The following is a 26,377-nucleotide window of genomic DNA, read 5'->3' on the forward strand; positions in this document are numbered from 1 at the left end:
GTTGATCAGACTAACATTTGTCTTATCCAAATTTTAGCTGAGCCAGACTTTAAATCTGTTTGCTATTGAGAAGGGAGGTCAAGATTTTTGTATTTTGGATCAGTTTTATTAATTCCACACATGTTCTTTTGTTTCTTTGCTGACCTCATAAAGGCACTGCACAGGCCCAAGACCAATATCTGAGATGTTCTTTTCTTGTGTTTTTGTAGAAAACTCAAAATGGCGTTACTTCTCGTGTTTGTCACCCTGCTGCATCTCATCACACTAGCAATGCTGTTCATTGCAACTATGGAAAAGGTAACGATCCTATGAAATTAATATTTCAGCAACAACAAACATCATCTCAGGACAGAGGACAACACTGACAACATAAAAACTCCCATTCATAAATCCAATTCAGATTCACGTGAAAACCCATGTACAGTTAATTCAATTTTTATTATAATACAATATGTTCACATAAAGTACATTATAAAATCACATTTAGCAAAAGTTGTCAATCTAAGAAAGTCAGTAGACTGAATTAAATCTTCACTTTGTCTCAGTCTCCCTTGAGCAGCACACAGGCGACAGTGAAAAGGAATGACTCCCTTTTAACAGGAAGAAACTTCCAGTAGAACCAGTCTAATCAGGATGGGCAGCCATCTTCCTCGACTGGCTGGGGTCAGAGACTGTAGTTTCTATGGGAAGGACAACAAATAAAAATATGCTAATGGCAGCAATAATTACAAACATGGAGAGCAGAGAGAAGACAGAAGCAGAGCGAGGACATGTGATCAGTTTGTCCTCCAGCATTCTAAGCCTATAGTAGCAAAATCTTTAGCTCAGGAAACCCAAGACAACTCTAGCTAAAGGATTTACTGGAAAGGAAAGTCTTAAGTCTAGTTTCAAATGCAGACAATATCACCCTTTTGGTCTGACACTATAGAAATCGGTTCCAGAAGAGAGGAGCCTGATTAATGAAAGCTCTGCCTCCCATCCACTTTTAGAAACTCTAGGAACCACAAGTAAACCTGCAGTCTGAGAGTGAAACACTCTGTTAAGAATGGAACAATACAATCTTTATTAACTTGGACTTGGTTATTGAGAGTTTTTAAAGTTAGAAGCACAATTTTATATTGTATTCTGAATTTCGCAGGAAATTTGATCAACTTAATGAGGCACTTATAGCTTTGATTTATTGATTATTTGATCTCCTTTAAAAGACCTGGTGGGTGTGGGACAACACAAAACACTCAGACCTTTGGTACAACTGCAGGCTGGACAACTCCACTGGCACCTGGTTGTGTACATCTACAAAAGAAACAGGTAAAAAGAAATGGATTTGATCAAAACCACCCTGACTTAGAGATAAAATATGAGAATTATTATAGGTTTTAAAATATTTTCTTCTTTCTTTTAGAGTGGCTACATGCAGTGCAGGTCCTCATGGTTCTCTCAGTGGTCTTCTCTGTAGTCTCCTTCTTCGTGTTCTTGGGCCAGCTGCTCACCATGTCTAAGGGTGGACTCTTCTACTTCACTGGACTGTGTCAAGTCTTTGCAGGTAAATACTTCTGTGTAATTAGACTCTTAGAGAAAGGCACAACGGAGAAACTTAGTCTCCTTATTCGAGGTGTCACCGATCTTAAGAGTACACAAAAGTTTTCAATCGTTTCACAGCTCAGTTTTCAACTAAAAGTAGTCTTTTCAGATGGATTCATACTGTTCTGTTGTTGTTTCTGTGTGTTTTAAGGTCTGACAGACTTATCTGCTGCTCTCATCTACACACTCCACAATAAGGAAATCCTTCTGGACACACCAAAACTGTTTTCGGGATATTTTGGCTACTGTTTTATCCTGGCCTGGGTGTGTGTCCCTCTCTTGTTGTGTAGCGGGATCATATACATCCACTTGCGCAAGAAAGAGTGACCAGACAAAGGAAGACCAATGTCAACGGCAGCACCAGCAACGAAGCGACTAAAGTGACATCACTGTTCAAAGACACAAGTTTTAAAAGAGCATCAAAGCTTTTATAATGTATGCACATGCTTAGGCTTCATTGAATGTGATTGTTAGTATGTGTTGGGGAAAATATTTAAACATTTATAATGATATTTAAATCTGAGATGATCACCTAACCTTAAGACATTTTATCTTCTGCTGTTGTCACATGTAACCATTGAAAACAAGTAATGTAGCTGCAGCATATAACTTTCATTAGTGATGATGTCCCTATACTGTTGTCCTCAAAAGACTTATATTTTTCATTTACACAAATTAGAAACATTTTAGTTTTGTACAAAAAGCAAATGTGTAGAATGTACATTTGCAACTTCAAAATAAAAGTTACAAAAACAAAAAGCTTGAAATTCTTGCTATATTCATGTTCGATATACTTTCTGGTACATTCAGCTTCTGTTTTATTCTGAAGTATGAACTAAAATTTTAAGAGTCATCATTTTTGTGACAAAATTAAGATTCTTTGCTATTTTCAATGTCTTCATCACACTTTTTGCAATTGTTGCTATAATCTTTTTTTAATTTATTTTTTTTGTCTGATATTGTATGTTGCTATTTTAATCAAAAGTAGCAAAAATTATTGCTAAAATGCAATGTGTAGCAAAAGGCCATCTAAGGTAAAAGTAACAAAAGGTTGGCTAAAACCAAAAACAGTAGCTTGAAGCTAAAAGTAGCCAAAAGCTACCTAAAGAAGGCAAAAAAAAAAACTATAGGCTAGCCAAAAGTACCAAAATTTTAGCTAAAAGTAGCAGAACTGTAGTTACAAATTGGAAGTTGCAGAGTGGTTAATACCTTCATGTAAGTTTAACTTTTTTAGATTTTTCTACCTGGATTATTGAGCATGCATCAGGGTTAATACCTTCATCTTTTGGATTTCATTTAACCTTTATTTAGACAGGTAAATCTCATTGAGCCTCGAGGACTCATTTACAAGAGAGACCTGATGTCAACAAAGAATGATGACAACAAAGGACAACAGCGACAACAGTAGACAGTTATAAAAAGGCATACAGATTTTTTTTTTTTTTTTTTTTACAAATAAGATGGCAAAAACGTAACAAAAACAGCTAGATTATAAGGCGAATGTAGAAAACTAAAAACAGGAACATGTCTGCATTGGTCCTTGCCAGGAGTCCAACAGATTCTTAAGGCCACTTGGAGAGGTCAAGGTCGAGAGCTTCAGGTCTTTTAATGATGAATAACAAAATGTCTCAACAAACAAAAAAGAAACCGTCCAGATGACCTGACTGAACTTTGTTGGATTTTTCTACCTGGATTATTGAGCATGAACTTTGATGTTTTGAACCACTTTGGCTGTGGCTGCCTCAGAGGGGTCGACGGGGGAGAGGGTGGGCCCCAGAAACCATCTTCAGCAAACTGGTTAGTCCATTGTGGAGTGTGCTGCTTGTGAGACTGAGTCTGTTTGTGGCTCCTTGGATTGATGAAGTCCTTTGGATGAAAGATGAAACATCTCAACAAAACAAATAAACCAGATAACCAGACTTAACTTTGATGGATTTTTTAACCTGGATTATTGAAGATAAACTTTGACGTTAGTACCATACGTTTGCTCTGTTGCGTATGTGTTGGCAAGCATGTGACAGTCCAATGTAGGCCAGTCGTCAAAGAGAAAACTATACTGTATGTTTATGTACAACAATGTATGGAAGATAAAAGAAAACGATATATGTATAGGTATCTATCTCTATATAAATGGACATACAGACAGACAAATGATAAATACTAGATAGATAATAAAAATAAAAAAAACAGGAAAAGGACATTAAAATACGAGAGTTGCCTTATTTCCCGCAGTACGTAAAGTATCTCAGCCGTTTGAACCGCTGACGTGGTTTCCATAGCGACCACTGTTAGCTTTATTAGCTATACCGTTCCTGGACTTTAATCGCCGTAGAAAAAAAAAGTATTTCTCGTGTTAATGGACACTGCACCTCAAGTTTCGAGGATAGCTTCTGCAGTGACTCCTCTTGCCTTCCCTAAAGGAAAGAAAAAGCTTTGTGAACTTTGTGAAAGCGAAGCTCATTTGCAGTGCACTAAGTGTCGGGTTACTTATTACTGGTAAGCTTTAGCAACACACCGCTAACGTATAGCTGCCCTGTCTAAAATGTCGGTTTTACTAGCACATTACAGAGATATGAAATATCTCAAAATATGTGAGTTTAGTGAAACTCAGAGTTTAAACACTAGGTGGCACTGTACGCCATCTTAACTTTTCCTTAAGTCTCAGTCCATCATGTGACTGTGCGGACATGTGGGAGAGGACCAGATGGAAAACACATTACCACGACATTTTATTTTTGTTCTCCAGTTGTTGCCTGCGTCTTTTATGATGATACAATGTGCATAGCATAGCAGCATTTAAAAAAATATAAACCATCACTACATTTGGCTCTTGACTCGTTTACAGAACACAAGGTGGTGCTAAATAAAAGCCTCAGCAGTGAGGATGTGGTGACCCTTCCTGTGGGGATTTATGGAAAAGGATGAACCACTAATGTCAATCCAGGGGAGCTCACAGCCACTTGCTGTGCATGCTTTCCTTACTGAGTTCAGAACAAATTAAAGAGAAGCACATGTTCAGAATTAAATGCAGATTTGGATTCATTACATCTGTGTCAAAACAAGACGCAGGAGTAGAAACAAGCTTTCTTTAGAATTGAAGGTGCTAAATTAAAAACATTTCTGTATTTTCTGGAAATAGCTACAATAAGTGGTATTATTGGAGGTGATATTGTTAACTAGGCCATCAAATCACTACTAGCTTTCTTGTGTCAGGGCTACTGGTGATGTGACATGACCGGACTTCTGTCTGCTCAAGGCCTATTTCTGAAGTTCAAAAAGATGTGCAAAGAAAAAAACAAACATCCTCCAAAGTAAAAAAAATAAATAAATAAATATGCATGGAAAGCCAAGATGGTTTCCACAGATGAAGATGAAGGGAGCCAGATGAACAAAATTACAGACCACTTATGTTACTATACAATTTTGTTTGTCCTTTGTGAACTCAGATACTATCTTCCAAACTGACTTTGCATTTGAAATATCAGAAAAATTCAAACCAGGGCAGATTTTTACTGTTAATGGTACATCGTATCAGACTTCTATGCCATCTTGTGGTTTTACGTATTTAATTTTTCAGTTTACTACGTAAGACAGTAAGTGACAACATCAGGGAAAGTGCTGACATAGAGCCATCATGATTCCTGTATTTAAAGACTTCTTTCAGACAAATATATATATATATATATTGTGTTTTATTTCCGTAGCTGTGCAGAGCACCAGCAGGATGACTGGGAAGGGATCCATGAAAGAATTTGTCAGTTTCTTGTTCCCATCCGTACTCCGACAGCCCTCCAGCAAGGCAGTTGCGAGGAAAACCAAATAAAAAAGGTGAAAGTTAATTTAATGTATTGAAGTCACATGTAAAAACAAAACAAATACACTTTGAGACAAACTGTCAAAAAAGCAACCCTGCTTCTTCATACCTTTGAGTTAAATTATTACATATATTTCAAGATAAATGCAAAAAACAAAACAAGACACCCCCCCCCCCCCCCCCCAAAAACTAAAAGTAGCCTCATCAAAGTTCAAGCTCAATAATCCAGGTAAAAATAAAAAATCTAACAATATTCAGTCAGGTCATTTGGACAGTTACTTTTTTGTTGTTGAGACGTTTCATCCTTCATCCAAAGGACTTCATAAGTCCAAGGAACCACAACAAACTTAGTCTCACAAGTGGCACATTTTGCTTGTTACCTGGATTATTGAGCATGAACTTTGATGTTTTGAATCATTTTGGCTATGGCTGCCTCAGAGGAGTCGACGGAGGAGAGGACAGGCCCCAGAAACCATTTTATCACCAGCAAAACTGGTTGGTCAACTATGTGAGTGTGCTGCTTGTGGGACTAAGTTTGTTGTGGCTCCCCGGGCTGATGAAGTCCTTTGGATCAAGGACGAAATGTCTTAATAAAAAAAAAAAAAGAATCCATCCAGATGAACTGACTGAATTTTGTTAAAAGTAGCCTTGTTCCACAGACAGTTTACCTTTCTTTTTGTCTGCCTTTTAAACACATCATTGGGTTTCAAATTATGCAGTTCTTAAGATTTCAGTTTTGTTTTGCTCATTTCAAGCTTAAGAGGCCAAATCCAGACTCGGAGTGGTCAGTAATTTGACAATGCGCTCCAAAAGAAACAAAAGTTGCATCAGCAGCATCTTTTTTTTTTTTTTTTTTTTTTTTTAATACAATCCATTGGCCAACAGCTGTAGCTGATGTTTGGAGTTCCAAATGAAAAACTTCCTGCAGGAGTTTTTCTTCATGTTGCCATCAGACTGCTTACAGAGCGCTTTTAGAATCTCTTCAGAGTTTTATAAGAAAAACATGAGTGAAACCATTGTTAATGAGACCTAACAGAATTGTCCTTTTCTCTTGGGAACTTATGAATGTTTTCATAGTTTTTCTTGGTGGCTCCTCAGATTGAACAAGTCCTTTGGATGAAGGACAACATGTCTCAGCAAAAAAAGGAACCATCTAGATGACTTGACTGACTATTGTTGGGTTTTATACCTGGAGTATTGAGCATGAACTTTGGAACTTATGTGAACTTGTTTCCTTTTTCAGGCAGAGCTAATTGAGATTTGCAGGTTGGTTGCTGAGAGCAAACTTTCTGAGGGTAAACATCAAGAGATGCTGCCCGCCGCCCAGTTCTGCCTGCGCTGCTCCATCGAGGTCCACGGCCACCATTCGGTTCAGCTCGTCCCTGCCTTCTTGCTGTTGGCTGAGGCCAACATGGGTAAGAGAAGAGCGCAAAACTGCACCCATTCCTCTCCTTTTATTTACTGTTTTATGCTTGAATGTTTGTGGTTTTGTGCTTTCTCGTTCATCGTCAGGCTTGGGTAATCTTGCCCTTGTAAAGGAGTTGCTATCACAGGCTGAGTGGGAGGTGTTGAAGAGTCCAGAGTGTGGTCATTCAGTTCACCACAGGCTGCACAGAAGCATGGGCCGCTTCCACGCAACCATTGGAAACCTGGAAACAGCTCTGTTTCACTTTGCAAATGACGTATGTGTCGTTTTTATTAGGGATAACTAAAGCATATGATCTTGTGCAACAGTTTTATATCTGTATTGATGCAATAAGGAGCAGGAAGAGCCACAAAATTGAATCTATAACCGGTTTTGTTTCACTTCCTTGAAGTATTTGTTGAAAAATAATACTCAGAAAGTTGACTAGTTTATTCCTGACTGTAAAGTTGACCATACAGTTATTGCACTTCCGTGAAAGTTTCATTTCTTCATGTAATTCTCCATGTTGGGTTTTTTTTTCCTTTTTTTTTTTAATAATCAAAAATGTGTGATCCAAATGGAAAAATCGCATGCTTATGGGCCATTCTTGTAACTTTTACTGCTGTTCAGCTAACTTCAAAACACGCTTGTGCTTTTTTATCTAGTGTGCCGCCCGTCACTTTTGTGTTGCTTTTCTAAGATTCTATTTTGCAGCATGTAATTTTAGCATATTAAAACATTTTTCTCTTTGTTATTGAGAATACATTTCACTTAATTCAGTTCTGACTCATAAGGCATTTTAGTCAAATTTCATAGTTACTGTAATTTCTTATATGGTATACAAAAACCTTGTTAAAAAAAAGCTTATTTCTGTGATTTTTGCAGATATACTTTGCCACTGAGGAGTATGGCCTGGATAGCACAATCACCTGTCGCGGCTTCTTTCTCTTGGCTGATGTGTTTGTTAAACAGGGGAAGACTCTCATCGCTCAGTCTTTATACTCGGAGGTGGGCCTATTTTCACAAAATACATCATAAAACAAGATTGTTTTTAAACTATTAAAACATTCAAATATACCCCAGGTGAGTCTCCAAATAAAAGCGTACCAGATAATGTTTATCCTTCTATTAATGTGCAGACATGTGGTATTTTTATGTGTTTGCTTTGGTCATATTGCAGGTAGTACATGCATGGCACTGCCGTCTGACCAAACTCCTCGAGAACTGCATGCAAAACATCCAAAGTCCTGTGAAGTCATCATGCTCCTCTTATGGTGCGTCACGTTAAATCGTACACATTCACTATCAATACAATTCTCTGAGCTTATTTAGGTCTTTTGCACACAATGCTGTAACAGAAAAGGCCATTCATGATGCTCCATGTTCTTAACTCCTGCCAGGAGTCCATTGACACACAAAATAACTAATGAATGAGACTGAGACAAACTTAAAAAAAAACATAGGGTCAACATTGCTATATTTAGCTAATCTGTCTTGCTGAGCAATCCTAAAAGCTAAACCCCAGATTTACTGCTTAGAGCTGTCTAGAGACCACTGCTGACACAACTGTGGCTGAGCAGCATCCGCACTACTTGCCCGTATCACAGCTGCTGCCCTACATCTGATGCAAAGCCTGTTAGCTGGGATGTGAATTCCCGGGCTACATGTGTTTACTAACAAAAATTAGGTGGAAGAAATGGTTATGCAAGCTATAAATATAAACAAACAACAACATATCTATGACACATTGCTGTGACTCGCATGCAGAATGTTTTTACTGCTCTGTTTTGTGTATGTGGTCTTGTGTAAGATATCTTTGCTGGTCTCTCTTCTCTCAAGTTGCCACACCCCAGCGAGTTGAAGTGGATGAGATGCTTAGAGCCATGTTAGCGTTTGAACAAAATCACCTCATGAAAAACTCTGCTCAGATTGCACTGCTGGCCCACAGCCTGGCCATGCTGTGGTTCCTCAGCGGAGACTCCCTCAAGGTAAGTCACCTGATGTTAGCTCTGACACGGTGACACAGTTTTCCATTTCCCTCCAGCGCTATCTCAAGATTGGATTAGCTCTAATTGGTGACGCTGTGAGCTTAAGGTGGGAATTAGTGGAGGTTTATTGGACTGTCGCGACACTCTGATTCCACCTTGGTTTCCGGGATCTGCATAGCTTTGTGAGTGGAGACTGTATCTCAGCCCCACGATATTTGAATCATTGAGCTCCTAAAGGAGTGTGCAAAAGAAGGTAAAAGCGGTATTGGAAATGCATCACGCTCTCAGGGCATACGAACACCAAACAGGCTCACCCTGTCGGAGTCCTTACATCAAAGTAGGCAATCTTAGGGATGAGCACGACACAAACAGGGCTGTCTAAACTATTTCTAAAGATATTTTTTATCTCTGTTTTGTAATGTGGTGGGTCGTTAGGGCTTTGTTAATTACAGTAGGACTTTTTTTTTTTTTTTACCAACAGCTACACCAAACATACTGAGCTGCTAAAGAGGGCAAACTATTTCATTTGTGGAAAGCCTTTTAAAAATTTTATATTTTTTGCATTATTAGAAGAATCTTAAAAATGGAACCAAAGAAAATTAATACTTCACGATTCAAGAAAACAATCCAACATTATATACTGGTATCTTTGAGAGACAGTAAAAACAACAGCTGATGCAAAGCTCTTGTCCAGTTCAGACTACAACTAAAAACAGCTTTGTCTCTGAAATATTGATGGGGATTCTTTAGTGTGCAGCTTGCGCCAACGTTCTACAACAATCCTGTTGGCTCAAAGTCTGGTCATTGACGTAACTGTAAAAAAACAACTTCAGCCCTTTTTACAGGCCTCGTTGTTTTGCAGCTGACATTTGCTGTAATTCACAAACTGATATTTTGGCATTTTCAATCCCAATTTACAGAATTCAGAAATTATTTTCATGTTAATCCTGGCCCTTAAAGAGCAACTCAGAAAGTTGGTACAGTACCTGATTGGGGCCTGGGTGATTTTTACCAAACTGCAGACATGATGTAGTTTTGAAGAGCAGTGGTTTTCATAAGTAAATTAACCATTTAGTTATTAGTAGTTATTATTATTTTTTGCCTAGCTGACTCAAAACTCTTTGATTTGTTCATAATCTTTCTGAACAGACTGTATGTTTTGTAACCCTACAATCAAATAGCTTTTTTTTATGTTCATATTTTATTTTAATTACTTTGTTGGACAACAGTGCAATATTTCAAGATGTCAGTGGGTAGAGTGAATTAAATGAAGCCATTGGGGGTGCGGTCTAATTTCTGTGACATCATTACAAAAATCAGCTTTTATTCTCCTGAGAGTCTGACAGCTGTGCTTGTTTCTGTGCCAGGCGCTGGGATTTGGCCGCACAGCCCTGCAGACCAGCCAGCTGATACCAAATCATGACCTGACAGGATCAATCCGGAGCCTGCTGCAGCTGGTGCAGCCCGAGACTGATCAACAGCCCGGTTCTGACTAGTCAACACACTCACCTTTAGCTTTGCTTTAGCTTGAAGATCTGCTCTATCTGCTAAATAAAAGCACTCAAAATGATTCACCCATGTGAATAGATTAGCTGACAAAACATTTAGATTTCATGTAATAAACATGTAGTTATATTTTGCAATGTGCTGATGAAGATCCTCAGTCATCCATCCAGGACATGGTAAATAAAAAAACAAAACAAACAAAATGTTAAAAACAAAACAACTGGACTTTATTTGTAACTGAAGACATTTCACTTCTCATCCGAGGAGCTTTCTCACTTCAAAGAAACAAGGAGTGTGGGATTCAAGTTACAAAGCAGAGGTGTTCAGCTTATTGACCGCTCCCTCTTCAGGATCGTTAGGGTCTTTGTTAGTCCCACCCACAGAGGGGTCACTCTGGTTACATGGTTGAAAGTGGGTGAGTTGCAAGTGTGTGGCCCCTCTGTGGGTGGGACTAACAAAGACCCTAACGATCCTCTATTGTGGAGTGAGAGGTCAATCTGCATGTGTCAATCTGCATTATGCAAGCTTACAGAACACCTCTGCTTTATAACTTGAATCCCACACTCGTTTCTTTGAACTGAGAAAGCTCCTTGAATGAGAAGTGAAACATCTGCAGTTACAAATAAAGTGCAGTTGTTTTGTTTTTAACTTTTTTTATTTTATTTTTTTAATATATATATATTTTGCAATGACACTTTTTTTAATGAACATCACATTAAAAATATAAAACAAGGACTTGGCAGTTTCATTAGTTGGAATAATGACTTTTTATTTTAAGCTAAAAAAAAGAGGGATGTATATTTACATCATTTTGAACATTTGTGAATAACAATTTGGAATTCAGTTTTCACTTTGTCGGACAGAGAAAAACAGAAAATATGGCTGAGGACATTTTCTGAAAACCTTTATACAGAAACATTTTGCATCCAACAGTCCAGAATCTGTTCTTCAGCACATTCAGACACATTTTCTAAAGTCATCAGCCGAGAGCTGCAGTTTGTCACACAAGCAAAATCATTACATCATTCTCCTGCAAATAAAAGTACATAGCAATCTTTTAGCAAAGCACAGGCTTGTTTTAGAACATATATTAGATTCACCTGGTGATTGCTGTGAAATCTTTATATATATATACAATTATTTGTCAAAACAGCTATTTTAAAAAAATCTACTACTAGTGTTAAGTATACTGAATTATACAACAAAGTGTATTTTTGGCGTTATTGTACTTTTTCTTTGCATTGACAGTCAGCAAAACATGGAAACACTTGGATCATCGCTAATTCCCTTTTAGTTTTATGGCCAAATATTCAATAGCAGCAGAATGGTAATTAAAATTTGCACGTGCTTGAACACGATGTCTCATCAAGAATTATCCACAAGTTTGTTTCAGGCTCGCTGATACCACTCATGCCAGTAAATGAATCATATTTTATTCATAAAACATGTTCCTCTCAGTAGCAATCAACTTCACTGCGACAGCTGATCTTTAAAGACACAATAGGACTCAACAGAAACCATAACCTTGCTCATGTCATCAATGCCTCCCAAGGAAATCAACCAGAATTACTGTCGACAAGGTGTGTTCTGTCAGCGCGTATAAATACTCAAATAACAGGGACTGTGAGAATGTTTATGAAAGATGTGTTGTTACGTAAACATGAAGTCAAAGACTAGACGGGGACAACTACTGGAGCTAGTTTAACCAATTAAGCGTTCAAGCTGCAACTTGATGGCCAAAATCACCATCCATTTAGAGATTTCACAGTTTGTTCAATATTTCTGATGAAGTAGATACCAGACAATAGCACAGTTGTAGTGTAAACTGTGTTCAAATAAAAGCTGCCCTTTACTGTTGGCTGACGAATGTTGAACCGGGACCCTCCAGCAGACCCCCCCCCCCACCCCAAGATTCCAGACAGGAAATTTGGCCCACAACAAAGGGAGATAAAAATGAAGCTTCACATAAGTTTCACTTTATTGAGACTACTTTAGAGCACACAAACCACATTTTTCTTTCTTCCAGAAAATCCCACAAATTAAAAAGAAAACAAGAAACATTAGGAAACAAGCAAGGAAAAAAGTGCATGTTAACTATGGTATACAGCACATACTGTAGTCGACAACCTTTTTTCATTGTTGTTTATGACATGTCTCGAGCTCAGATGGATATTTCAGGGCTGAGATCCAGGCTGCTTCCCTGAGATGTGTTCAACAGAAAGGGTTACAAACCTAAAGACAAGAACATCCCTGTGTGGGCCATTTCAGGTTTATAATTGTGCTTTTGATCAAAGGTGGACGTTATTTCTAAAGAATGGACAATACTGCAGCTAATTGTTTATTACACAAGTTATACATAATCCCAAAGAAAAAGTAAACAATAAATTCTCTGTATCTAAAAGCTTTGGATTTTCTTCCCTCCTATAAGGAAAAAATACCATTCTACCTACAAAGCCTTACTTTTTTTGTACAAGATGCCAACATATTTTCTGTTATTTTATTTGTTTTTTATGGAGAATACCAAGTCTACAAAAAATAAAAGACTGTAAAATCACGTCTAACCATTTCCACAACTGTCAGCACCAAATTTCCATCTTCACATTCTCCTACCTGTACAACCTAGTTTGTCCACAGCAGCTTAATAAAAATGTTAACTGGCAGTTTTTGTAGCCGTTCCACTTGTATTGACTGGATACTAATGCTGTGAAGCCAATTTTGCTACCTGTAATATATATACAAAACAAAACGATCTTAAGAAACATAAAAAATAATACAGTTGTATTTTTAGGTCCTAGACGTTAAGGGAAGAAACACCATCTATATGAGGTGTTTATTAAAAACCACAAGGGTCTAGGCTGATATGTGTTGTATGTCTGAATATTTGTGACGTCCAACGGCAGTAAGACATTGCTGTGATGAGGTATATTTTGTTTTTAGGTAATGACACAACTTTCATACAGTCTCAATATGTCACTGAGCAAGGGAAACATTTTGATTAAAGTGCTAGGCATCTCATGAATTTAAGTTAGACAACTAAAGCTGCTGATGCTCAAACACTGAGAATGTAAACTAAAATATGTTGGAATGAATTTAAATACGCGAGTTTGTGACAACATAGGACTACTGTCTGCCGAGTCTCCAGTTTGTCCACATGTTGCATTACTGTTATGAGGAACAGACTAAATATTGTTGTGCCTAGCATGAGGATAGATTCAATCTCAAAACAATTCATTTTCCTTCCAATCAAACTTGACCACAGCACGCAAACTTTATGACAAATTGCATTGTGAGGATAAAACACAGAATTTTCACCATAGATATAAATACACCTCCATACCAGTAAAGGCCAGTTTCCAGAGATCATGTTAAATGTTGTATCCCTTTTTTGAGTTAAGTGGATAAAACGTACTGATTTTACACATACACCACACCTTAGTGGGACTTGGATTTTTCTTTTTAAAGATGGAAAGCGCAAAAAAAAAAAAAAAAAAAAAAAAAAAAGTCAGGGGAGCAGCCTCAGATCTATTTCTCTCAAAGCGAAAGCTCATGCGTAGATGTTTGTTTGTGTGGTTCTCGCAATATGTGTGTTCTGTTTCTCTCAGCTCTTGTGTTGCACAAAACATTTTATGTTTAACTGTTTCAGACCGATATGCGAGGAATGTTTCTACAGGTATAAGTATGCGTGCATTTGTGGTGTTTGTGTGAGCATGACTTTGCATGAACCTCACTCAGTCAATAGTTTGATCTCATTGGCCAGGAGGGTGTTGAAGTTGTAGGCTGCATCGGGGAGATCGGGCAGGATGGGGGTATTGGAGTGACGGGGTGATGACTGCGAGGGCTCTGCCAGCTCTGGGTCACTCTCGCTGGAGGTGGAGCCTACGCTCATGTTGCAGACGGCCTCGGGCAGCGAGCCGCCACCCGAAGGAACGATGCACACTTCGGGCTCGCTGCAGGTCTCGCTGGCGCTGGACACGACGGACAGGAGAGACATCTTACGAGTGAGGCGGCTGGGGAGCATCGACAGAGCAAAGTCGGCCACGATCCCCGCTACATCTATGCCGCATGCCTGGTCGAAGGCGATGAAGCCCACGTTGGCATTAGCCTCACAAACAACAAAGGAGCCGTCGTTTAGCTGCAGGAGGTCAACTCCACATACATCCATGCCGAGGATGTTGGACACTTCGACCGCCAGCTGCTTGCCCTGCTCACTGAGGGGGCACATCATACCCACACCACCTAACAATTCAGAAACACATGAAGCTGGTTAATATCTACAACCTATTTTCATCCACACAATAAGAAATACAGTGAATCTTTCAAGAGAAATCACAAAAATTAGATTACCGAGGTAGGAAATTATTATAGAATTTTTAAAAAGCATTTCTCGTTAAACTAAATAGAGGTGTCAACATGAGCTGTTACATAAATTCAGATTATTCTGATGAGTGATGACCTAAATATGCCAGAGAGCATTACAACCTCAGCTGCACCCAAAACTGCTGATGCTCTGACACTAAAAATCAGTCTGGTCAACTAGAATGATGTGACACTTGCAGACTTGGGGTGGGGGGTGGGGGGGACTGAACACATTGATTCTGCTCCACACTCTAAACCAGACGGAGCACAACCACAAATTACCATAAAATCAGATGAAGTGGTCTTTTCTTAAAGTCAAATCTCAAAATCTAAATGTGTGGGATCTGTGCCTCAGGCATCCACTTACCCAGGGAGCAGTTGCTCTGCATGCGACCATCAGTGGAGCAGCGTAGCATGGAGCCAATGACACGGCCACCCACCATGACCACCCGTACGTCACGACCATGCGACTCCTTGACATACTCCTGAAACAGGTAGGGCGTATCATGGCGAATCAGGTGACATAGATCTGTCAAGTGGGGTTTATCCCGTGCCAGGAACACAGCCTTGCCTAAGAGAGAGAAGGAGAGACTAGATGACGAGAAGAAAAAAAAGATGAGCTAGTCTTCAGGCTGTGATCACACATTAACCTGTTTATATTAGCACAAAAACATGTTGACAAGAGCCGCCATTGGCTAAATTTAAGTTCAGGTTAAATAGCTTCCTCGTGGTTTTGCTGACAAGCAGAGGGTTGCTGATGAGTAAGCTCCATGCCATTTCTTAAATAACAGGACAGTCCTCAGAGCAGCTTCCACAGAAGATAGAAGATGCCTGATAATTTAGCACCACTTTCTGTCAAGCTGTCTGAACTATGGAAACATGTACCATAGTTCTGTGTCATGTTGCAATGGAACAATAAAATGATCAGATATAATGCTGGACATCATGGGGCTTCGTATAACTTTAAAAGCAATACATACAAGCTTGGAATACCCCCCCCCCACACACACACACACCAAAAAAACAAACAAACAAAAAAACAGAGGTAATGGCTGCAATCCTAATAAATGATTGAGTAAATCTATATTTGGCATCTTTTTTGTACTTTTTAATCCCTATAAAACATGACATTTTGAGCACACCCCAAATATTTGAATGAAGCTGGTCTTCATCCTGCGTCAAGGATTAGCCAAACAAAAACTGAAAACAGACTCCATAAAAATGTTGTTAAAGTTGTTGATCAACGACTGCTTTTCCTGAACAATGGCTGCAGAAGCATGGGCCACCAAAAACCATTTAATTCCTTCACAACATTGTAGAGCCACTCCAAAGTTGACAATTATGAATACAAAAGAGCTAACAGGCTAATTCTTGAAGATACCACGTTAATGCTGAAGCTCCAATCTTCTACATTAACCTATGTACATTTAGACAAGACGAGGAAACCCGGGTCTGTTTGAAAACCTTAAATTGAAATGATTAACTGAGCTTTATGAGCTTCTGTTTAGTGTTTGTAATAGCACTACATTGGTAATCATTTAACACTGTCAGTGAATTGGATGCAAGGGTGGGCTGAATTCCCAGTTGAGTCGATATTTTGAGGTGTTGCACAGTGAACTGAATGAATGACAGGAAGTAATAGGGTGAAAGCCGTACCTCTGTGGCCACGTGCATTCTTTACCACCACCGGGTAACCCAGAGGCTCTGCCTCATCGATCATCTTACGGAAGTTGTCATGCCCCCCTAAAAAATACAAAATAAAACATTTACATCACACACACCTTCACACATCATACATTAAAGTGCATTAAAAGCTGCTCTTGTTTTCACAGCCTGGTTCACTTATTATAGCCAGCCTGGCAAGGCAAAGCAAAGGAACATGGCATGTTGCTATGGAAACAGGAGCGCCTCAAAACAGGAAGGCTGTAGGAGTGTTGTCCTTAGCTTATATTCATAAGAACAGGAGCCACAGACCGATGAACTTAATGTGAAGCAGCAGACTATTTCTGACAACGACTCTCGATGACTGCTTGCTGTAACAGATGTGCAAAAACTTCCTCTGCCTTGGCTTGAGAAAAGATTAATTAAATGTGTTGTAAAAATATGCCCTAAAATGTATTTTCACATTTTCTATGCTCTGCTTTCAGTACTGATGCAAGGTCTTCATATTTCCATTCTGGCCTTGAGTCAAAGGAACAGATGCAAATGATCATGGTGGCTCCGCCTTTTTGTTCCTTTTCTAATGAACCACATCATGTGTTTGCACTGAGAGGAGAAAAGGACGTAGAAAAGAGGAGATAGTTGCCATCAAATGTGGTTACAGTCACATCGTAATCTGCTGTGGCAGAAGCAACGCGGCTATTGAGTTTTATTTTGAAAAATCACAAAGGGGCATGTGTGTCTGCGGTGGTGGTGGGAGGTGGTTGTTACATAAGCCGTCCAGCTGCTCTGTATGCATGGCCTGGCCTACTGTGCACAGACACACATGGAATGTAGGCCAAACCACAGCCTCATCATTCTTTCTGTTTTCCCTCCTTTCTGTCTGTATCCTTCTTTTTCTGCTCTCATGAATACCACAGTACTGTGATTTTTTTTTTTTTTTACAAAAAAATGTGTGCTGTTGGTCGCCAGTCTTTGGCTGGTCTTAAAAAAATGAGTACAGGAGATAAACTCAACAACAATAAGGTTACACACATACAAGGTTTCACAAAGAAGGGGAATTTAGATATTTCTGAGTGGGTGTGTACAGCTGCTTGTAGGATGTTGTTGTCCTCTGAAGGACAGCATTTTTTGTGCATTTCACATTCTTTCCTTTGCTCTATATGCAGTAAAAGGGTTAAGAGTAGTTCAGGTCAGTAGCCAATTTCATCCAACTCGAGGACTTATTTGGAGTTCAAACCCCTAACTGGACAGAGGTGCTATTGCTCAGATAACGCTAACTGGAAAGCACACCAGCAATGTCAGAAACACAAGCATCAAGTGCAGATTTACCATAAGAGAAGGTGTCAGGAAGAGGCACCCCATGACCGGCTAGTTCTTGAAAGGTCCAAAACTTGTTGACACAGTTGAGTATGGCCTGGGGCCGGTTGATTAGCCGACAACCCATCTTCTCCAGGTGGCGCAGCACAGTGATGTCGCTATCAGACTGAACCCAAGGTGTGGGGACCCGTACTACCACCACCTGGGGATAAGACGTCACCAACTCTTGGTCCACTCGTAAACCTAAAGGGTCAGATGTGATAAGAAAGGGATGATGATTAGACAAGGCATGTATTAAAAATTAACTGCTCGGTTTGAGAATACACAAATTGGTTAAAAAAGAAAAAAATGGCCTGCACGCAGAATGCTTTTTAGGTTTTCAGTTCATCTCTCAACTACAAAGAGAACTTACTAATTAAGTCAAGTTAGTTAATTCATCATGTTTTGAAATCAATACAAGGGAGATGTCCGCCACACATTTAATGGGCTGCACTCCACCTCAACACAGCTGTTTTGGTCCGTGCCTCTTTTGGTTATGCGAGGCTCGTGTCATTTGTGAAAGCTCACATCTGTGCAGGTCATGGCTGACTCCATCAGTCTTGGCTCCTGTCTTGTGTTAAGAGCCTAAAAAGTATTTGTCAGAAAGACACCCTTCAAACCCTGTCACCTTTGTGTTCATTGGTGTACAAAAGAGAGAAAAAAAAAAACTCTGGCATGTGTGGAATAAAAACAAACAACAGAAGGTGCAGTAGTGCGTGTAAATGAGTAAGAAACACACTTTGAGAACCTCAACATTATTTTTTATGCAGATTCTTCACCCAGCCCTGGAGTAAAATTTCTGTGTCAGCAAATCATTTACATTATTTGCTGCAAGTAACCAAGACAGTGCTGATAACTGCTGATCCTTCTTTTCCTGTTCTGCTTACCTGGTTAGGTACATGTGCTTATATCATCATGAAGCTCATCATTTTAGAGCCTCATCAAAACACATATTGATTTCTACATCATACAATTTGCGTAAAGTCTAATCTTGTTTGTTTTCCAGAGCTATGTCTAAATGCATGCCATTCCTCATGTATTTTTATCAGTGAAAACATACCTCTGGCAGAAATCCTCTTGCTATGAAATGCTTCACTGTGAACAAAGTATGAACCAAATTGTTTTGATGTTCAGCAAATGTGAAATCAGCTTAAAAAGAACTTTCTGTTCTTGTGTCTCTCATTAGCCAGTTGTGGGCTTATCTTCTCTATTTGATTGATTTATTTTAAAATATGCTCGGCCAACCATTGTTTACAACAATTTACTCCTCCTACAACAAATATGAACACACTGAATCGTCACAGTCCTGGGAATTGGCTGGTTATAATAGTAAGCAGAGGCAGCCAGCTGTTGATTCAAATCTTATAATATTCAGCTCCTCTTACTGTGCTTCTCTACAGTCCTACATTATGAACATCTTTTCTATCAGACTATTTTGTCAAATTATAGGGCAGCAAGCCTGGGAGAGATTTCTGAAATCTCAAGTGTGCTATTCTTGTATTTAAACACACTTGAGGACAGCAGTCTCCCCCCATGTTGTGCACACAGCAGCAACAAAAAGGATTTCTTGAATGTCTGAACACACAAGGCCAATCATTTCAGATGGAATCACAATGCAAAGTTGATGCTATCTGTTTCTAGGATCTGGCATTCATGGAGCTTTGCTTTAAAGAAAGTCAAACTGACCTTGGCTTCCAATGTCTCAGCCAGACTCAGCTTTTCTTATGCAAATGAGGGGCTAAGGAACAAAAGGCTAACTGAACATCTGAATAAGTTACTAATTCTGATTCAGGCCAGTTTGTATACAAGCTTGGCCATGGAAAACAATGGTGTATAATGAAGAGAAAAATTACTAGTGTAATATAAAACACAACTAATTTTTAAAAAATCTACACGTTATTTTATTTTTTTAATTAAGCCTTTGTTTGGTTATGATGATCAATCTGATTTTGCAGAACTGAATCAGATAAACTTATTGGTTTGGTTGGTGCACAGATGGCTTAATCACCAGGGATGGGCCAAAAATGGGCAGTATCTTACTGATAACTGATGGTACTTTATTACTATGAATGGGAAGAGGAGACAAAGCCTGTCTGTAAGATTTTTGAGCCTGGGATAAACCGTAACAGCTCATGAGGATGAACAGATTGAGCGATGAGTCGCAAAAAAAACACAACAACAACCCTTGTGTGCACCTGTGTGTCTTTGTGTACTCTTTGTACAGAAATGAGGGATGAAAACACATTCTTCACTGGCCCAACATTTTACATAGACCAGGATGTAATTTTCAGCCATCTTAGAGCCTGTCTAACCCAAAAGAGATAAACTGGGCGGAGATGATCAGTAGTCAGGAGAATCGTGTTGACTGCTGAACACGTGACAGCAGAGAGCTACTACTCTTTCAGATGCATCAGTTTGTGTTCTCAGACCTGTGAACAGATAGGCACGAGAAGGACAAGAAAACAGCAAAATGCACCAAAAGGTCAAGAATGTCTCAAGGCAACCATAGAGGACAGGGAGGGGGTAGAGCATGTGATGCATTAAAATAGAAGAGTACCGTATAAAGCCATGACAATATCCCCACCCGACCCTTTTGATTATTTTCTCCACTTCACAATTTTGCCAAAGAAGCCAGAGGACTCATTTGCCTTTCCAACCCTATTCAGCACTCTCACACACTGCTAATTGTGGAGCCACAGAGAGTGGTGTTACAGTGGGATGTGTCAGGGGACATGGTCTCATGGTTTTTGACAGACAGTAGTCACAGTGCTTGCCTCTGTCTACAGGGGGACCAAACAGAGATGTACAAGAGGAAGTAGGATGAATCAGCTCCATTATTCTGTGCTCTCTACACTGTCTATCATGTGACCACCATAGGAAATGCTCAGAGATCCCAACAAATCAGGAGAATGGCTGCCTCAACATAGTGTCCCTTTGTGAGAGAACCGCTAACCTTAGTCCAGGTAGGATCGGTTATAAATAAAATTTATAGGGCTTTTATTTTTCCAAAAATTGTTGGTTTGATTATTATAAGTGTAATATTGGTATTACAAGTTATGTATTATATTGGTATTTACTGTTCTGTATCCTATTTTTATTCTGCCTGACAGAGCTTGAAAGAATAGCCAGCATTCTTTGCATACCTCAAAAACGTCACAAACAGGCAAACGTTTTGTCAGTGTGGTTGGCTGGTCAGTCCAGCTGACCCTGAATGCAGACACAGTTGCTTTCTGGAGCAGCAGGTTTATTTGAGGTTTGAGCTAACACTACTTTAAGTTATCTTTTTGCCTCTCTGTTTACTTGCACATCAAACCATAAAATAAATTGTAGAACCATTTAATTAGTAGCTACCTAAACTGAGGATGTGAAAACACAAGATGATGAAGATATCAGACAAACACAAAACTGAAAGTCATGTAAATAAAATTCCAGAGAAGCAAGATGCCACTGAAGAAATCTCTCGTAGCACTCACCACGCTGAATAATTTACAGACATTATTTTATGTGTTTGACTAAGAGACAGAAAGTATATTAATAATACTGTGTGCTATATTTCACAAAAGATTATCAATGTCACTCTGAAATAATGACACTCAATATTAAAATATAACTGATGGGAGTTTAATTAGGTAAAGCTGTAGGGTTTTATAAAATAAACTCTTGGATCACACAACACTAATGTTCAAAGATGGATATGTGATTTCATAGTGAGCTTGTGAAATTGCTATGTTCAACTATAATAAACAATGCAATGTGACTACAAAAAAAAAAAACTACCGGTAGTCAATTATCTGCATGAAAAAAAAAAAAAAAAAAGCATGTAAAATGGTAGAGTGATTGGCACAGTGTCTCCCATCCCTAATACAATGAATATTTCTATAGAATAAATTTGATTCCAATAAAATGCTGGGAATATTTTGTGTCTGAAGGTTTTAGCACTTTCCAAACACAGTTCATTACACTTGATTCGTATGGGAAAGAACTTTTAATGTACCAAAATTTCCGGACAATAAGCCACTACTTTTTTCCACACACTTAGAACATCGCAGCTTACTGGTATATAATGCTGCGGCTAATTTATGGATACTTTTGACAGGCTAACGAGCTTCATGCCGCCAAAACCTTTAGCCTTGTCACACCCGGGCGCTCAGATTGCTGCCCAATACATGTCTCTCTTGGAGGGTGGGTCCTCATGACTCAACGAGACTACTGGTACCTGTATAAATAAAAGGTAAAAAAATAAATAAATCTGACCAATGAAATTACCAAACAGGTCACAGTGGACGGGAGGGTCTGGGGAGGGGAGGTAACTTCATTTCCCCCCACTCCCCGTTCTCTCCTCCCCATTGTGCCCCCAGGGGAGGCACAACATCCCACTCCCTGTGGGAGTGTCCCGCCCTCATTGAAGCACGACGAAACAGACACTTGAAATAAATGTGAATCGCAAATCAAATTGCGAATTTGCCTCGAGACACAAGTGACGTTGAGCGTGACAACGAAAGAGAGACCGAGGAAGTGTGTGAAGATTTTCTGAGGCTGTCCAATTCTGACACTGAAGAAGATGACTTTAGTGGTTTTAGTGCACAGGAGGAAGATGAAAGATAGTGTTCCACAACTTTTCCTGGTAGACTATTGTATTATTATTTTTAACTTGTACGTATTTGTACAAGTTACCGGTACGTATTTAATTAAACGTTTAAAAAAACTGTGTAACATCTGTCTGTGTAAATATCTCATGTTATAACGTTGACATCCACAGCTTATACACAAATGTGGCCTTTATACAGTATGTACAAAAAATATATATTTTTAAATTTAGTTTGTGTGACTTATATTCAGGTACGCTCAATAGTCTAGAAATTACAGTAATCAAAATACGTACTATTACCTAACAGAGACTGTTTATGAAGTAACAACCACAAAAAGCTTTTTCTGGTTGAGGCTGGTAATGTCAATTTGATTATGTCAGGGCTTATTTAAACTACAGTATAACCAAATACAAAGGAATTGCCAAACATTCAATATACTCCTATCTGATTTTATATGGAAATGCAGTTATACCAGCTGCTCACACCCACAGTTCTTCTGTTTGTAGGAGGTACAGTGCTCTGACAGTCAATGTTGCCTTACTGATGTCATTAGACACAAAACCTGCAGTGACGCAAAAGTACACAACTTTGTGTGGATTTATGCAAACATATGTCTTTTCTGCAATGTTTTTCCCTTTCTGGATGAAGTAGCAATAAAATACAAATTGTACTTTTTCCAAGGGTAAATATAAATGACTAATAATCATAATCAGGCAACTATTTACGCAGATACATAATTAGTTGGTAAACAAGCTTACTGAAACCACCATAATACTCCATGTTCACTGACACAGAAGTGTTGCATTTATCATCAATGGGGTAACAGTGCACCGCTTGGTATGTACTGGGATCACAAAGGAATGTGACATCCATTCATGTCCTGTATCAGTTTAAATTTATCCAGTCATGGGGTGTGAAATGCTTCTGCTGGCTTTAGCCATCTTTTGCAAGCATCAGTTGTTTTAACTGAATGTTGGGTACTTCACTGATGTTTATCTTATTGATCTTTACTAAAGAGAGCTCAGCCTGTGTAATATTTTTTGAACGAAACATCATTTTAAATTGTATAGATGTTCTTACAGTTGTAAAGTACTCACCGATGGTCAATAAATTTAATCTATATCTCTCACACATATAAACAATGATTCTAATCATTAACCAAGCATGTCAAAATAAATGCATTTGCTACTTAATGATGATGATGTAATTTGGTGACTCTTCCATTTGGATTTTGTGTTGCGGAATTATTTTTCCTGTGCCAGTTCTACTAATCTGGGAGAAAATACGCTGTGAATATGTTAAATGAGCTAAAACACATCCTGAAAACTGTGATCACAAGGCCTGAGTGTCCACCACATGTAATCTGTGATGTCACAACAAGGCCCAGAAGATGTGTGAGCAGATTTAAAGATAGGATGGATTACAGGTCCTGCTAAGAGTCTTGGTCATGATTCTTTCACTAAGCCACATATATATAGTTATCAGTCTACTTACTTACTTGAACCATATGTTAATTCTTGTTTTAATGCTGCTAATCAGCTGCATTTTGAACATCTGTATTCTTCTGTCAATTGTGATTTAAACTTAGTTGCCGCCTTTTTTCTCTTGACATATCTGCACAGCATCTGGCGTCTTCTTTTTTCTATTATTACTCCACTGTAGTGCATCATCGAAATGTCTGCTGATTTCATTGTAATCTTGACAATAGTCATTTTGATAACGAACAGCTGTTGAATCCAAATAGCCAAAATCAGAGAAATGCACACGACTTTCTCGTACCATTAATCAGCGCGTGAAACCTCCCGTTAACTGTAAATGTCTACAGAAAGCGAGATCTCCTAGCCTGAAGGTAACAGTGGTTGCCCAGACATGCTTTTGCTCGCCTCCCATCTTCCACCTCTAATGACAGCCTGCATACACCATTTGTGTGTTAATTTAGACTGTCACACCTCTCTCCCCTTCTGGTGACACTGGCCCATCTCACACAGCCTTTACAAATTCCAAGGGTGCCTGTGTGTGGAGAGATGCTCTTGTCACCATCACTTCCATCAAGGCTTCTTGTTACTGTGAAATGTTCTGAACTCTGGATCAGCTGCAGACACTGAGAATGTGTTTTTACTTTAAAACCCTGATCTACAAGGGTTGTTTGAACACAAGGTGTGTGATAACACTGCGCAGTGCAGATCTTACGGCATCAGTTGGAATTTGCATATAAATGCCCTCCCCCCTGTAAATGATCAAATTCAGATACCCTGCTGCTTTGTGGATGAAATGCAGCGTGTTCAGCGAAATTAAATCAGGCGTCATCGCCTCCCTCAGTCAGGAGGCAGCCCGGCTAAAAAAAAAAGTAGGTTAGGCGGTCACTGTTCTGCTTCCTCGCTAGAAGGAAGACCTGGCAACAGTGTCACGATATCTTTAAAGCTGCAGAACATTAATCAGTGGAGAATTTATGCAAAGGTTCACCCTCACAGATGAGATGAATGGATGGTACTTGCCTAACTGGCCTTGTGTGATCGTCAGCACGATCTGATCCATGAGGAGGTAGCGGAATTCAACGTCCTCGTCGGCGCAGCGCTCCTTCAGCGCCCGGAGGATCTGGACCTGGGGGTACTCCTGGCTGATGCGCCGGTCCGTCACGAACCAAACCCGAGAGCACATTTTGCAATGTGTAAATTCAGGAAAATAGGTGAAAATCGGCTGAAAAGGCGGCAGGTGTGCGCGGTCGGTGCCTTAGCGCGGGCTTCTTAGAGAAGCTCTCACAATGGAAGCGGGATGAACACGCTGTGATGTGAGGCTGAAAAAAAAAAAGGCCGCTGTCTGGACCGAACCAGGCTCAGGTTAAAAAAAAAACTTATATCACCTTTGGTTCTCCTCGAATTCGGCCATTTAGTCTTGTCGTGGAGCGGTTTGTTGAACCCCGACAGAAAATTCAACACTGGCGAGGAACACGACGGCGTTTTGCCCACAAAAAAAAAACAAAAAAAAAACCGAGAGGCGGCTCTTTTAGCCGCGGGGACAAACAAAGCTGAAGACCCTCGGCTCGGCGTTTCCGCTCGGCAACTCGGAGCTGCTGCCGAGGTCTCCTCCTGCGCGCGCCGGTCGTGCGAAGTCACAAACGGCTAAGTTGTCGGTTTATCACAAAAAAGTAAGCTAGCAGACGAAACTCTCCTCACCTCTCTGCCTCGTTTGGCCGCTATCCACGAGGTATTGGTGCTGAAAAGTGCACACGCTTGGTTTACAACTCCGCTCCTTCGCGCGCTCGTGTGCCGCGCACAGGGTCTGCCCCAAAACAAAGGTTTCCAGGGGCGTCGGCCAATGACAACCCGAAGATAGCCTAGCTGTCCAAACAGCACGCGGACACTGTGGGCGAGGCCCTGCCGCTCCAACCAATGGGAGCGCGAGACGGAGAGCCGGAAGGTCCGGCCTGACGCGGGCGCGCGGATAGCTCTGAGAATCCCTGCAAAAGTGTGTAATGCGCACGAGACCGCGCATCCTGCGAACCGGTTCAGACCAGACATGTGCGCGAGGAGCAGCAACGTTTTTCTGTCGAAAAGACAGGAAATAAGAAAAAGGCCGTTTCATAGAGAAAATGCCACGTGCACTACGACATCTCTGTATGTGCTCTGACTAGTGAAGGCGAAATGTGTCTGTGTGTTTCATATCACTCGTGTTTAGTTCAGACTATTGTCTTGTCGACGCCATAGCGACAGCTGTGCGTCGGCTGGGCGGAATTATGTGCGACTGACCCACTTCTCGTGCAGAGCAAAGCATGAAGTGGGAGTTTACAGAGATCAGATCAGATTTTTTTAATGATCGAAGGTACCAGAATTGTTATTTTTTATGTCAATCACACATTAACCTGAACATTTTCACTTTATAACTGCTGAACGTTTTGCAGAATGTCAACATTTAAACTAGAAAGTTGAGCGTTCTCTTATGAGCTGAGTGACTGCAGAAATGTGTTGAAGCAGCTGGTACTGATTAAGTGAAGTCGAGCAGAGCATAAGATTAGCAAAAACAGTTGCTTAATACTAAATACTTAATACTAAATTTTACAAAACCATAGCTAAAAGCTCAATTTAGCAAACCAGTAGGCTACCTGAAGATTAAAACTAGCAAA

At 39.7% G+C, this 26,377-nt stretch overlaps 3 protein-coding genes across 3 annotated transcripts; 2 read left to right on the forward strand and 1 right to left on the reverse strand.

Annotated features, from left to right (window-relative positions):
* The first annotated feature begins 219 nt into the window (after positions 1-219).
* Positions 220-1,979, forward strand: LOC119417063 (epithelial membrane protein 3). Its single transcript, XM_037684267.1, has 4 exons — positions 220-297; positions 1,206-1,308; positions 1,403-1,543; positions 1,733-1,979. Exons 1-4 carry the CDS (start codon positions 220-222, stop codon positions 1,906-1,908), a joined length of 498 nt encoding a protein of 165 aa, XP_037540195.1. The 3' UTR covers positions 1,909-1,979.
* A 1,958-nt stretch (positions 1,980-3,937) lies between these two features.
* On the forward strand, positions 3,938-10,284 carry zmynd12 (zinc finger, MYND-type containing 12). Its single transcript, XM_037684268.1, has 8 exons — positions 3,938-4,077; positions 5,286-5,409; positions 6,639-6,810; positions 6,908-7,077; positions 7,686-7,808; positions 7,981-8,074; positions 8,640-8,788; positions 10,156-10,284. The coding sequence occupies exons 1-8, from the start codon at positions 3,938-3,940 to the stop codon at positions 10,282-10,284; spliced, it is 1,101 nt and encodes a 366-aa protein (XP_037540196.1).
* Positions 10,285-13,801: 3,517 nt separating this feature from the next.
* On the reverse strand, positions 13,802-25,222 carry rimkla (ribosomal modification protein rimK-like family member A). The gene is made up of 5 exons (XM_037684269.1): positions 24,753-25,222; positions 17,642-17,872; positions 16,307-16,393; positions 15,018-15,221; positions 13,802-14,530 (listed from the first exon to the last, which is right to left on the reverse strand). The coding sequence occupies exons 1-5, from the start codon at positions 24,913-24,915 to the stop codon at positions 14,019-14,021; spliced, it is 1,197 nt and encodes a 398-aa protein (XP_037540197.1). The 5' UTR covers positions 24,916-25,222; the 3' UTR covers positions 13,802-14,018.
* Between the last annotated feature and the right edge of the window lie 1,155 nt (positions 25,223-26,377).

The sequence above is a fragment of the Nematolebias whitei genome, chromosome 11, assembly GCF_014905685.2.
Source record: "Nematolebias whitei isolate Nwh7 chromosome 11, NemWhi1, whole genome shotgun sequence".
Taxonomy (NCBI): Eukaryota; Metazoa; Chordata; class Actinopteri; order Cyprinodontiformes; family Rivulidae; genus Nematolebias; species Nematolebias whitei.